This window comes from Bufo bufo, chromosome 2, assembly GCF_905171765.1.
Source record: "Bufo bufo chromosome 2, aBufBuf1.1, whole genome shotgun sequence".
In the NCBI taxonomy this organism is placed as follows: Eukaryota; Metazoa; Chordata; class Amphibia; order Anura; family Bufonidae; genus Bufo; species Bufo bufo.
This window is the reverse complement of record NC_053390.1, coordinates 372,424,230-372,438,277: the sequence shown is the minus strand read 5'-3', so window position 1 is coordinate 372,438,277 and position 14,048 is coordinate 372,424,230. Positions and strand designations below refer to the sequence as shown.

Below are 14,048 nucleotides of genomic sequence, written 5' to 3'. Positions count from 1 at the left end.
GAGGTATATGATGTAAACTGTAGTAAAGGTATTTTATTTATTTTTTTTACTAGTGACTGTATTTGTGAGTTATAACCTCCGTTATAATCCTTAGCTGTGTCATGTGACCAACACTCTGATCTCCGAAGTCAGTAACTTCTCTATTCATTCCTATGAGGCTGACATTGAGGGTCCCATAGGAATACATGGGGAAACTGGCTTCCTGTCCACACATAAGATGCTGGAGAGTCAGAGTGTTGGTCACATGACACAGCTGAGGATCAAAAGGGAGGGGATAACTCACAAAAAGTCATTGGTAAGAAGATTATCTTCACTACAGTTCACAGTTTGTATCATTCTAACAGAGAACAAATATTTTTTGTGGGAGTGCTTCTTTAAAGGAGTTTTCAACTCCTTTATTATTGATGGGCTATTCTCAGAATAAGCCATCAATATCCGATTGGGAGGTGTCCGACACCCTGCACCCTTCCCAGTCAGCTGTTCTGCAGAAGCTCCAGCACTAGAACTACACAACTCCATCCACTGTGTAGTGGACAGAGCTGGCTATTATTCACTTTGGAGCAGCACTACAGTAACCAGCTCTGTTCACAATACAATGGACAGAGTCAGCTGTGAGTCTAGCTGGTAGCAAATCAGAGAAAATTAAGCCATTCTCAATATCTAGCATTAGGTCTGCAACATTATCAATACATCTATTAAGTTTGGACTCACAACAAAGATTATTTCTCCTTCTTCAGGTTGAATTAGAAGTTCATGATTTCTTTTTTGAAAGGAGCTCACCAATCACGGTTTACATATCTGTTAGAACAGCTGACACAAATGCCCCTCGGGTATCCTGGAATATGGGTAAGTTTAGCAAATATGTTGGCATCACACTACCAACACCAACAGCCTTCTTAATATATTAGACTTGGGAGTATTACTGTTATTCTTCATTTGTGCAGGATCACTATAGCACATCCACATTCCTCATTTTCTACCATAGCATGTAAAAGAAAACCAGGCAAAGAAAAAGTACAAACCAATAAATTAGTCAGTTTTAGCATACTTTCTAACTGTCCCATTATTAGAGAGTACCAGGGGCGGACTGGAAACTTAAAGTTGCCCTGGAAGTGGCCCCATTTTGTAGGCAGGTCCAAATTAACAGAGGGCAGGGCAACCAAGTAGGCTGGGTCAACAATACAATGCAAAATACCATCCCAGCAGAGCCAAATAGCACAGTGTAGCACACTATACTACCCCAAAAGCTGACCCTCTGTGGTGACCATCAGTAGCTACCATCTTCTGTCCTCCTACTCCAGTTGTCTATGGTGCAGGGGGCTTAGGAGGTGATGTGTGGGCCACAGCAGTTGAATTCAGGAGGGCATGTGCAGTCACTGGCTAGGTACAGGAGTACCTGATTCTCACACCGTTAATTACTGTTGAGAGCTCATTATGCATCCGGTCAGCGGTATAGAAGAGCATTGGCCCACTGGGAAATTTCCCGGTAGAGTCTATGGCCAATCCGCCCCTTCAGTGTACTGTCTTGTAACTGAGACCACTTCGGAGAGGTTAATACAGAATTTGCTTTAAAAGGGGTGTTTTGGGGGTTCTGATTTCCACACAAAATGGGGTGGGTCTTATAGTGTTGAATGTATTATCAGTACTGTAATTTTATTTTACCCTATTGGAGAATGCAGAATGAATCTAGGAATCTGCCTTTAATCTGTTTTTATGTTACCTAGGGCTGGATCTCTTGGAAGGTCAGTCTCGAGCAATGACATGGGAACAATTTCAAGTAGTAGATAATGACAACATTAATGCAGTTCGCCTAGTGATTTTGGATGGCTTGCACCATGGAAGGATAACTCTAAGAGGTACAATGAGAATTTTCATTTGCAATTAATATCTTGTATATGAATATTGCATTACATATAAAGTTAAGAAATATAACTTTTTTGAAACATTCAATAGACAAGTTATCAAATCTAAAGCCTCAGATCCCATATATTGGAATCATATACTCCCAAAAAAGTCCAACATACCACTACTTTAGGGACAATGGATCAGATTTACAAATTTTGTAGATGGCAGGAACAGACAGACTGTGTAGACCAATTTATCACAGCCGTTTAGTCTGGATGATAAATGTGGTGCAGAGATAGACACTTTCTCTAATGTTATACCAACTATTGGTTGGCTTACTTTGAGAAAAAAAGTTTATGCCAGAATAGTGGTGTATTTATGGCATAAAGTATTCCATTTCCAAAAAAGATCGCAAATAAACTATGGGACTTACCACATTACAAATTGACACTGTATTCTTTGTTAAATAAGCACACCCAGATGCGGGTCACATTCACAGCAAGGCAATGGTCATTTTGCATGTACTGCTCTTCATGAGGCCCCCTACATCATGCGTGTACACAAATATATGCCCCTCCTGCCACCATCATAATGGTTACAATATACAACACATAAAAACAACACAAATTATATAAACACAGCAAGGTCATTTTTATAATTTCAGACCAAGGGTCCCACAGCATTTGTCTTTATTATCCACTCAGCTTCTCTTTTCAACAAGAACCTGTGCCTACCTCTAGCTTGCAATGACATATGCACTACCTCCAGGCCAGTAAATGTGAAAATGTGAACCTCTCTAATATATTCTATCAACCTATTGACCTTTTATGTTCTTTAAATCTCTTATATAAACTCCTGATTGTCTTACCTATATAGAACCTACCACTGGGGCAAGTTACCCCATACCTAGATGTTCCTTCTTACAAGAAATAAACTGTCATACTACATGGTGGACTCCTCCTACACATAAATACTTTGTTCTCAACATAAATTTATAGGCTGACCAGTGACAACCTTTGTAATTACCCTGAGGAACCAATCTATGAAGCCAAATCTTCTTCTCCTTACAAAACCTACTCTTTACTAAATGATCTTTTATCGCCCGGCACCTCTTAAATCCCATTATTGGTTTGTGAGCTGTTCTATCTTTCAAGTTGACACCACTTTCCAGCATCTGCCAATTATTAAAAATCGTTTCACGGATTCCTGAAGCCATTGGAGTATATCTAAAGGTGAATAACACTTTATTCATCAATTCTCCTCTATTGTCTTCTATTTCTATTTACTAACTAATCCTTATTACAATACAGTGCTCTCCAAAACGATCTATCCAGTATCCCCCCCCCCCCCTCCGGGTACCCTCTATCTAATAGATGTTGTTTTAACACTTGATCAATGAACTCTCTGTCATCACTGATGATCCTCCGTAGACTTAGAAATTATCCATAGTATTGCTGACTTAATATACATGGAGTGGAAGCTCCCAAAGAAGGAATTAGTGGCAGTGGGTTTCCTGAACATTGTTTTCATTGATGAATCACCTTGGACCTTCACCATAACATCAAGAAATTCCAAATATGTAGAACTAATCTTACTAGTAAATCTCATATTTATAGTATTACAAGTGTTTAAATACTCCACAAATTTCTGAAATTGCACTTCGGTACCGGTCCAAATCATTAACATATCATCAATAAATCTTACAAATAGTCTGATATAATGTAAATATATAGTCCTCTGTAAATATATTTGAGATAGATTTGTTTAAATCCATTCGTAAACTTATGGGGTCATCTATAAAGACCGGCATTTTAGACGCCTGTCTTAATAACCCTGCGCTGGTGCTTGATGCACCTATGTTATGTAGAGGTGTCGGCCTATATTGTCTGGAGGCAATCACTGACTGCAGCGGTCACATCAGTACATTATGTAAGTACATGGTGCATGCAGCGATTGGCTAGTGAGGTCCAGACAAAGTGAACAGAGACCTGGGAGGGGAAGATGGAGTCGTGGAGCTGGAGAAGCAGGGCATCAAAAGTGAATATGAGTCCTTTTACACAAAATTATGTCATATGCATGTGACAAGTGACCTTGCAACTTATGCTTACAACCTTTTCTTACACAGGGAAACAATAAAGTAATTGCTGATTTTTGCCGGAACCTTAACCTATATTTTGTGCATACTTAAAGAGGACCTTTCACCGATTCATACCCTATAAACTAACTATACAGACATGTAGAGCGGCGCCCGGATATCTCACTGCACTTACTATTATCCCTGGGCGCCGCTCCGTTCTCCTGCTATGCCCTCCGGTATCTCCGCTCACTAAGTTATAGTAGGAGGAGATACCAGTCCCTAAGTTATGGTAGGCGGAGTCTGCCCTAGCGCTGGCCAATCGCAGCGCAGAGCTCACAGCCTGGGAGGTTATTTTCTCCCAGGCTGTGAGCTCTGCAATGCGATTGGCCAGCGCTAGGGCAGACTCCGCCTACCATAACTTAGGGAACGGAGATACCGGAGGACATAGCAGGAGAACGGAGCGGCGCCCGGGGATAATAGTAAGTGCAGAGAGATCCCCGGGCGCCACTCCACATGTATGTATACTTAGTTCATAGGGTAAGAATCGGTGAAAGGTCCTCTTCAACATGCATGTAAAATATTAAAGAAGTCTTTGAATTGGTTAGAACAAAAATCTGTATCAGACAAGGAAACAGTCTACAAAACAGTTCACAGACTATCTCAATACAACCAAAAAGGCCAGCACCAGAGCAAGTTCCCAGATAGAAACTGGACATTATTGGAACATACGTAAAACGGTCCCCTGGAAGATACCTAGATAAGCTAGCTTACGCATTTCGGACAAAGTCCTTGGTCATAGCCATAACCATATATAAATAGTATAAAGAATCCAAGCTAAGCCTCCTACTCAGGTTAGAAGCATATGTCTGCCAGGAACAGCAGGTTGTCCTATCTTGGAGCACACCTGCCATTTCTCTTTCAGGCCGCAAACTGTCTCATTTCATTCTGGAATAGCATTTCACTTTTAAAACATTAAATGCATGAGTCTTGTAAATCACATATTATCTGCTGAATTCCACACGGACAACATGAGACTCTTACTGTCTTTTGAGTTGAAGCACAGGACTGCACTGCTCTCTAAGCCCCTTGATCACTGGAGAGGTTAGAAGTCACCCTATTTAATTCTGCTAAACCCTAAATAGCAGACTTGTAAATCCACCTAGATGTCAGATTGAAGTTGATAGCCTGTAATCCTCTGACTATTAAATATTCAGAATAAATTGAATTTCCACAGGCCCGGAACAAACCGTTCAACTGAAAAATTGACAGATTAGGCTAAAACTTGTAATTTATGTGGCTCAGCCTTTACACAAATAAGTTACATAAATTGGTATGGAACGTTGACAAATGGCAGTGGACATTAACAAATCTGGAAGCAATGATGTGTGAGCCTACATTATTGAGCTTCATGTGTCTGTATAGAAGTTTTTATGTTTTTACATACATAAAATCCACATATGTGTATTGTACTGTTGGCTAAAACACACAATTTGGGCATTTTATGCTATATAGAATAGGTGCGATTGTGCAATATATACAGTATCTTACAAAAATGAGTACACCCTTCACATTTTTGTAAATATTTTATTCTAAATTTTCATGAGACAACACTGAAGATCTGGCACTTTGATACAATGTAAAGTAGTCAGTGTATAGCTTGTATAACAGTGTAAATTTGGCGTGCCCTCAAAATAACTCAACACATAGCCATTACTGTCTAAACCGCTGGCAACAAAAGTGAGTACACCCCTAAGTGAAAATGTCCAAAAAATGCACCTGTTCAGTTTGTACCAGGCAATGCAGATCAGCCTCAATGACGTGAATCGAGTTGAGCTGCAATACCGCACCAGCTGTGGACAGGTAGGGCAGTGTGTTTGTAGGAAAGCAGCTATATTTTTGGAATCTTGAACCCTTATTAGTCTGTGTTAAGGGTATATTAGACTGGAAGATAATCGCTAATAAGCATTCGTAGTAACGGTTGTTAGTGATCATCTGGCAGTCTAATACTGCCTCTGATTGCCCGATGAAGAGCTCATTCATCGGGCAATTCGGATCTTTCGGCATCCTAAAAGATCTGGATTTGCCAGCGGCAGATCGTGCTGTGTAATCACGATCTGCCGTCGGCACAACTCTGTCCTGCATGGGGACAAGCAATGGCATAGTGATTGCTCCTCCTCATGCTGCGGAGGACATCGCCACATGTAATAGCTCTGCTAGCTATCTGGCGACTGCCGGGAAAGAACGCTTCCATCCCGATTCCCGACAATCATCTGCTCAGTTGAGCAGTGTAAAGGGGCCTTGATGAAAAATACTCTAACATAAGCAGGATTAAGACTTTATTGTATGATACAACTGATTGTACTACATGGAGGAGTTATCTTTCTATATATGTAGATTACTATATCTTATGAAGCACATAGATTAAACATGGATTAAATATTCTTAGATATAGTGGCATGTTGCATTCAATGGTGGCCATATTGAAGCTCCACGTATCGCTATTGCAGTACAATATGTTTATAATAACTTTATTGAAACAAATTATTTGAGGTTTCACTAACACAAAATCTTTTGTTGCATACCCAGGAGGAAAAGGATTCATGTTCACCATTAAAGACATACAGGATGGAGTTGTCTGCTATCACCATGATGACAGTGACACTACCAAGGATTTTGTTGTGTTCAGGATATTTGATGGACGTCACAGCATTCGCCACAAGTTCCCAATTAATATCCTTCCTAAAGATGACAGCCCACCTTTTCTCATCACTAACACAGTCATTGAACTCTTGGAAGGACAGACTGTTCTCATTCAAGGCTCAATGCTATGTGCCTCTGACATGGACTCCAGCGATGATTATATTCGCTTCAATATCACTAAGCAGTCAGTGGCTGGAAGCATCATGAAGAAACCGGGACAGAATGCCTTAGGTATTACTTGAAATAACAACATTACTTATTCAACAAATGCCACTTTATTAATTAGGGCTACTGCACACGAACATATTTTCTTTCCGTGTCCGTTCCGTTATTTTTTGCGGACCGTATGAGTAACCATTCATTTCAATGGGTCCGCAAAAAAATGGAAGTTACTCCGTGTGCATTCCGTTCCCGTATGTCCGTTCCGCAAAAAAAAATTGAACATGTTCTATTATTGTCCGCATTACGGACAAGGATAGTACTGTTCTATTAGGGGCCAGCTGTTCCGTTCCGCAAAAATACAGACTGCACAAAGACGTCATACATATTTTGTGCAGATCTGTTTTTTGTGGACCACAAAATACATACGGTAGTGTGCATTAACCCTTATAGTGTGACTGTGAAACATATACAGCTTATGTAGTCCCATAGTTGCCAACACATCCTGGGACATTTAAACCCGGTCCCTGGGACTGCCCAGGCTCACTCCCACAACCACCAGAAACTCTTATACACTGCACACTTCGTGGAAAATTTGCAGTCCTGTGCCTTTGCAGTTGTCCCTGCCTTTTTCTGGGCCTGTTGGCAGCCTTGTAGTCCCTGTATTCGCAGTGATTCACCTGTGAACAAAATAGACACTTATTCAATGTTTTTTCATATGTTGGGAAAGCTTTAAAGGGATTCTGTCACCTCGTTTTAGGTTATAGAGCTGCGGACATGCACGGCTAGATCGCTGCTAGCATGTCCGCAATATACCGGTCCTATAGGGCTGTGTGCTTTTATGTTGTTTAAAAAATTATTTTAGAGATATGTAAATGAGCCTTGTAAGGTGCCCAAGGGGCTGTACTAACCTTCTTGGTGCCCAGCCACGCCCCCTGTGAAGGAGCCCAGCACCGCCTGTGTCCTCCGAATCTCCTCCTTTCGTCACAGTTAGATTACCGTAATCTCGCGATGCGCAATGCCGGTATAGTGTTCCTTCCCTGTGCTGGCATCAGCCTCAGGGAAGGAACTGCGCATGCGCGAGCTCGCGCATCGCGAGATTACGGCATTCTAACTGTGTCGAAAGGAGGAGATTCAGAGGACGCAGGCGGTGCTGGGCTCCTTCACAGGCGGGCGTGGCTGGGCACCAGGAAGGTTAGTACAGCCCCTTGGTCACCTTACAAAGCTCATTTACATATCTCTAAAATCTTTTTTTTAAACAAAATAAAAGCACACAGCCCTAAAGGACACGTATATTGCGGACATGCTAGCGGCGATCTAGCCGTGCATGTCCGCAGCTCTATAACCTAAAACGAGGTGACAGAATCCCTTTAAAAATTGTGAAAGCCATATCTTGAAAATGAGCTTCAGTGTGCCTGGATAATCGGTTATCATATCAGAAGATGTAGATGTGTATAACTAATGTTAACTTTACAGTGTTAGATATAGGCCTCATGGCAGGGGTGTAATGAAATCTAGTAGGATTTGGACCTTTCTGGCTCCCCTGCCCCATCCAGTTTCCCAGTACATGTGTGCCACTCATTTCCATGCAATGCAGAATGCAAAGCGCAACTCCCCAAATTTCTAATGAATTTATGTTTTTTTTAAATTAAGCGCAAAAAGTTTAATTAAAGAAAATTGTTATTAAAAAAAGCACCCTCCACTCCACTCACTTTAGCCTATTTTTGAAAAAGTGGAAAAGGTGCTTCATAAATATGGTGCTCATCCTGAACATCATATTTCTCAATGTATTTACACCACACAACTCGCATACATAAATTGCTAAATTTGGTTATCTATTATAAAGCTGGCTGCCTGTAGCTACCACTAGGGGAAGCTCTGTGCATAACAATTATTAAATGCACTACCATATGGACCACCCTAAAATGCATCATTTCATCATTATACTCCCCCGGAAACAATGGAGGAAGAGACTGCACAGATCCTTAAAGGGGTTTTCCGGGATTTTTTAATAATGACCTATCCTCTGATCGATGGGGATCTGAAACCTGGGGGAGAATAATGATGTAATGATGCATTTTAGGGTGATTCATATGGTAACACATTTATTAGGGAGCAGCAAGCTCTTTGTGTGATTGCTTACAGTCTCCATGTCAATAGCGCTGCCATGAGGATGAGGCCTTAGTCGTTGCTATTATTTGTGGTTGTTGTAGTTATCCATCTTAACCCATGGCTATGTTCTTTGTTTCTATGACAAGCTTATCCTGTTACCACTTTCCTACAAAGAGACTTATTCAATGGCATCATTTACTATCAGCATCTTGGAGGAGAATTTTTTGAAGATTCATTTGAATTTATCCTATGTGATAGTCATACCCCTCCTAACCTGTCTGGTCCTCAGGTATGTCTAGCTAGCCTCTCAACAAATGTGTACACATCCTATGATTGCTTTTACTCCTATGCAAACAAGATCTAAATCTTTGGTTACCTCAGCTCAACCATCAACCATGAAATGTTACGTTAATATAATTCAGTGTGCAAAACGAGTTACTTTTGTAATTTAGTTTTTGTTGCAAAAATGCTCCCGTTCTGAGACATTTCCTTTACTTCATTACAGCGGTGCCCCCTGCTGTTTACTCTGCAATGTACATGTCTACCTACTAAGGTCTTACCACAAACTCAATTCCATCCTTCAACTGCCACCAGCCATATCTACTGTTAGAAGCTGTGACAGTTACAGGGAGAGAGCTGCACACCATGCCGAGAAAAGCCCCCCCCCCCCCCTTCCGAGGTGTGATAGGGAGAGAGATACAACAGAAACAACACATACCCTGAGGAAGAACACCCCCCTGAGTGGCCAGCTTGAAATAAACCTAGCAGAACAATTGGAGCGATGAATGCTCTCTGGACCCATGTGAAGTACAAGGCTGGTTCTAGCTTTGCTAGGCTTTTTGCACATTAGCGGGATCCGTACTAACGTTTGCGCATGTGTGCTGCCAGGAGTCCACCCCGGCCCGGTTCACTATAATGGGAACAGGTTGGAGATGCAGCCGCAGCACAGCAAACATGCCGAGAGGCGGCTGGACAACAACCGCAGACACACGTGTGTTAGCATTAGTATGGATCCGGCAGGGGAACAGCCTGTCAGACAATACTAACGCTAATGTGAAAGAAGCCTTAGAAAGAGATTGTCGTGTACTATACGATGTCTGATTTTCCATGGCATAACATCTTAATACAGTTGGGAAGGCACATGACAGTATGTATTTTTGAAGTTCTCAAAAAAACAATCCCCAAAAAATACGGATGATGTCCATGTGCATTCTGTAATTTGCGGAACGGAACAGCTGGCCCCTAATAGAAAAGTCCTATCCTTGTCCGTAATGCGGACAATAATAGGACATGTTCTATTCTTTTGCGGAACGGACATACGGAAACCATATGCATATGGAGTAATTTTAGTTTTTTTTGCGGACCCATTCTAATGACTAGTGTTGAGTGCGAATATTCGAATAGCGAATTTTAATCTCAAGAATTCACGAATATTCAGAATATAGTGCTGTATATTCGTAATGACGAATGAGTTATTGGCCCACAAGCAACTTAAGCAGGGAGGAATCATGACTTCAGATGGAAAAAAAGGACGAATATTCTAAAAAACTATTATATAGCACTAAATTCTATAGTGCTATATATTAGTTTTTTAGAATATTCGTCATTTTTTCCATCTGAAGTCATGATTCCTCCCTGCTTAAGTTGCTTGTGGGCCAATGACTTATTGACCCACAAGAAAGAAGCAGGGAGGAATCATGTGTTCAGATGATGAATATTCTAAAAATGAATATATAGCACTATATTCTATAGCCCACGCCTGTATTGAGCGCGCAATATTCGCATATTACGCGATGATTACCTTGCCGATTTTCGCTTAAAAAAAAAGAATGTAGAATATAACGAGTGTACGAATTTGAGAATATATGACGAATATTCTACAAAATATTCATGAAATATCACGAATTCGAATATGACCCCTGCCGCTCATCACTACAAATGACTGGTTCCGCATACGTTCCGCAAAATAAATGGAGCGGACACGGAAAGAAAATATGGCAGTGTGCGTGAACCCTAAGAACACACTGAGGGTCTCCCCATACAGGCAAATCACCGCCCACCCATGGTGGCGGGGTGTTACGATAGCTGGTTAAAGGGAACTTGTCACCAGAGACAATACCTTGTAGGGTTAGCTCCGCTAAATGTAATGATACCTTTCACTTGGTGATCAGTTGCTTCATTTTGGAGAATAACTACATTTAATCCGTATGCAAATTAGTAGTTAAGTGCCCTGAGGGCAGGCCTTGCTCCTCCTGTCTCCTCTGCCAGACCCTCTTTCTCCTTCTTAATTGAAAGGGCCAAGTGAGATGACTATGCAGGAACCTGGCTGTGTTAATCAATGGGATGGAGGGGCTTGCATTGTAAAAGCAGGAGGAGCAAGAGTGCACAGCGTGGCTTGTCTCCGCCCTCAGTGCACTTAACTACTTATTTGCATATATATTAAAGGTACTTTTTCTCCAGAATGAAACAATGGATCTGTAAGATAAAGGTGTCATTACATTCAGCTGATCTAGCCTTACAGACCGGTGTGCCTGGTTTAAAGGGGTTATGCCACGGATTTAAAAGTCTTCTTACTCACCTGGTGGATTTGCTTTGTATTCTGGGGCAGGTAGAAGCTCACATATGACAATCAATACCTTCATCCCCTAAGATGCACTGCAATTAGCTCTTGTTAACCCCTTTTTCCCCAGCATAGAAAACAGACCCTTACATATAGCCCTTCTCCACTATCTAGAGATATAGCTATATACTTGTATGAATTTAGAAGTCGAGATGAATGAATGACAGGTGTCTGGGCTGCTTCATCTGATTCACTATAACATTACTACGCCTGCACCGAGAGGAAGAGAAAGAAGCAGGGAAGCTACTGAGCATGTTAGTCCACCACTAAATGCAGGAGAAGGTGGATCAGAAGAATAAACAGCAGCAGGGGGCGCTATCAGAGATAAACATGTAATGTACGTAAAAACCAGTTACAATATTTTTAAGACTTTTGTCAAAATGAATTGTTGCTTTATATCTATTTGTCTATCTCTCTTCTATCTATGTAAAAAAGGAAATCAGGGCAGCACAGTCAAAGTTGCCTTGAGTTGTCGTGAGTGGAGTGCCAGCAGTCCAGAGGCAACCAAACATCAAACCATAAAAAAGGAAAAAAGCCGCTGCACATCCATAGTAGTAAAAAAAAGCATAACCCATAGCAATGTTTCAGTCCTCTAACTGGGACTGTTCTCAAGCAGAACATTCACTTCTATGGGACTGACGAACATAGCTGAGCACTCTACTTTGAGTGTCACATTGAAGTGAATGTGCATCATAACTGTATTCACACAGGGACTCTGGCAGCCATTTCTAGTGATCAGTATGGATGTGAGCATTCTGATGAGCAGCGACCATACATCTATGACCTGTCCTGTGAATAGGTGATAAATGTTGTCTATGGGCCAACCGCTTTAAGCTGATCTACATCATGCCAGGCTACCTAGTTTATGCTGCAGAAGACTAAAGATATGGTATAGCAATCATTGAATGGGTGAATCATCCTAGAGCATTGCATAGGACCACATCATTCTCGAATATCTGTCCTTTCTGTTTCTAGGCTGTGATTATACATATAACACCAGTGGATGATCAGTTACCAAAAGAGGTCCCTGGAACAATTCGTCATCTGATTGTTAACGAAACTGATGTTGTCCATATAACAAAGAAACAACTACATTTTATAGACACAGAATCTCCAGAAAGAGAACTTATTTACACTGTAACTAAGCCTCCATGCCGATCATCATCCTTTTCCAGGTAGTCCCTGTGCTTGTCTTCTAAGCAATATATTGTGTACTGCCAACACTTCAGTTTATCTAATATGAAACTGTTTAAAGCCTCAAAACCAGATTGTCCAGATTAGAATCATTCCTTCAGCATTCCTGTACAGGTTGATGATGTGATAAAGTTGGTTATTTTTATATACAGAAATACAATGTGTATCACTCTGTACTTTATCCAAGGATCATGACAGTGCTATACTGAAGAGGGTATCAGCCTAAAAAGTCATCAAAATCTTTTTAAAGGGTTTCTGTCACCCCGCAAAACTCATTTTTTTTTTTTTTTGGATAGTTAGATTCCTCATAGTGCGATATAGGAGAATATAATGCTCTTACTTACTTTCATGCGGCCGATTCTTTATAAAACGAACTTTTATAATATGTAAATGAGGGCTCTACCAGCAAGTAGGGCGTCTACTTGCTGGTAGCTGCTGCAGAAATCCGCCCCCTCGCCGTGTTGATTGACAGGGCCAGCCGTGATCTCCTCCTCCGGCCGGCCCTGTCAGTAATTCAAAAATCGCGCGCCTCGCGTAATTCGGCGCAGGCGCTCTGAGATGAGGAGGCTCGTCTCCTCAGCACTCCCTCAGTGCGCCTGCGCCGATGACGTCTTCTCTTTCGGTGATGTCATCGGCGCAGGCGCACTGAGGGAGTGCTGAGGATACGAGCCTCCTCATCTCAGAGCGCCTGCGCCGAATGACGCGAGGCGCGCGATTTTTGAATTACTGACAGGGCCGGCCGGAGGAGGAGATCACGGCTGGCCCTGTCAATCAACACGGCGAGGGGGCGGATTTCTGCAGCAGCTACCAGCAAGTAGACGCCCTACTTGCTGGTAGAGCCCTCATTTACATATTATAAAAGTTCGTTTTATAAAGAATCGGCCGCATGAAAGTAAGTAAGAGCATTATATTCTCCTATATCGCACTATGAGGAATCTAACTATCCAAAAAAAAAAAAATGAGTTTTGCGGGGTGACAGAAACCCTTTAACTTTAGACCTGCCCATTCTGTCATAGGTCAGGATTTCTTTTTCTGCATTTTTTTTATTATTTAATTTCTTTAAATTTATTCTTCAATATTATATTTGTCATATAATATTGCCTGATGAAGGCACTGGCTCACTGCCAAGATGAGTCGTCCTCAATAAAGCTTTCATCTTGAACTCTGTTACATGCTACTAGTAGCACAGCTGAAACTCCCCCTTTTTTTTTTTACTTTTTATTGAATTTGCTCTGGTCAAAAATGGGCAATGCTTATGTAAGACCCGCCCATGAATGGTTGGCCCCTGGTAGGTTTTGGTGCTTTCCTAGGGCGCAGATTACATACTTTGAATTTGCCAGC

At 41.5% G+C, this 14,048-nt stretch overlaps 1 protein-coding gene across 1 annotated transcript in view; it reads left to right on the top strand.

Annotated features, from left to right (window-relative positions):
* The window catches only part of FREM1 (FRAS1 related extracellular matrix 1), a 244,676-nt gene that overhangs the window by 100,544 nt on the left and 130,084 nt on the right, over positions 1-14,048 (top strand). Inside the window, 5 exon segments of the mRNA XM_040417167.1 lie at positions 738-846; positions 1,725-1,856; positions 6,509-6,853; positions 9,040-9,182; positions 12,489-12,688. Of these exon segments, the coding sequence (XP_040273101.1) occupies positions 738-846; positions 1,725-1,856; positions 6,509-6,853; positions 9,040-9,182; positions 12,489-12,688 (929 nt within the window).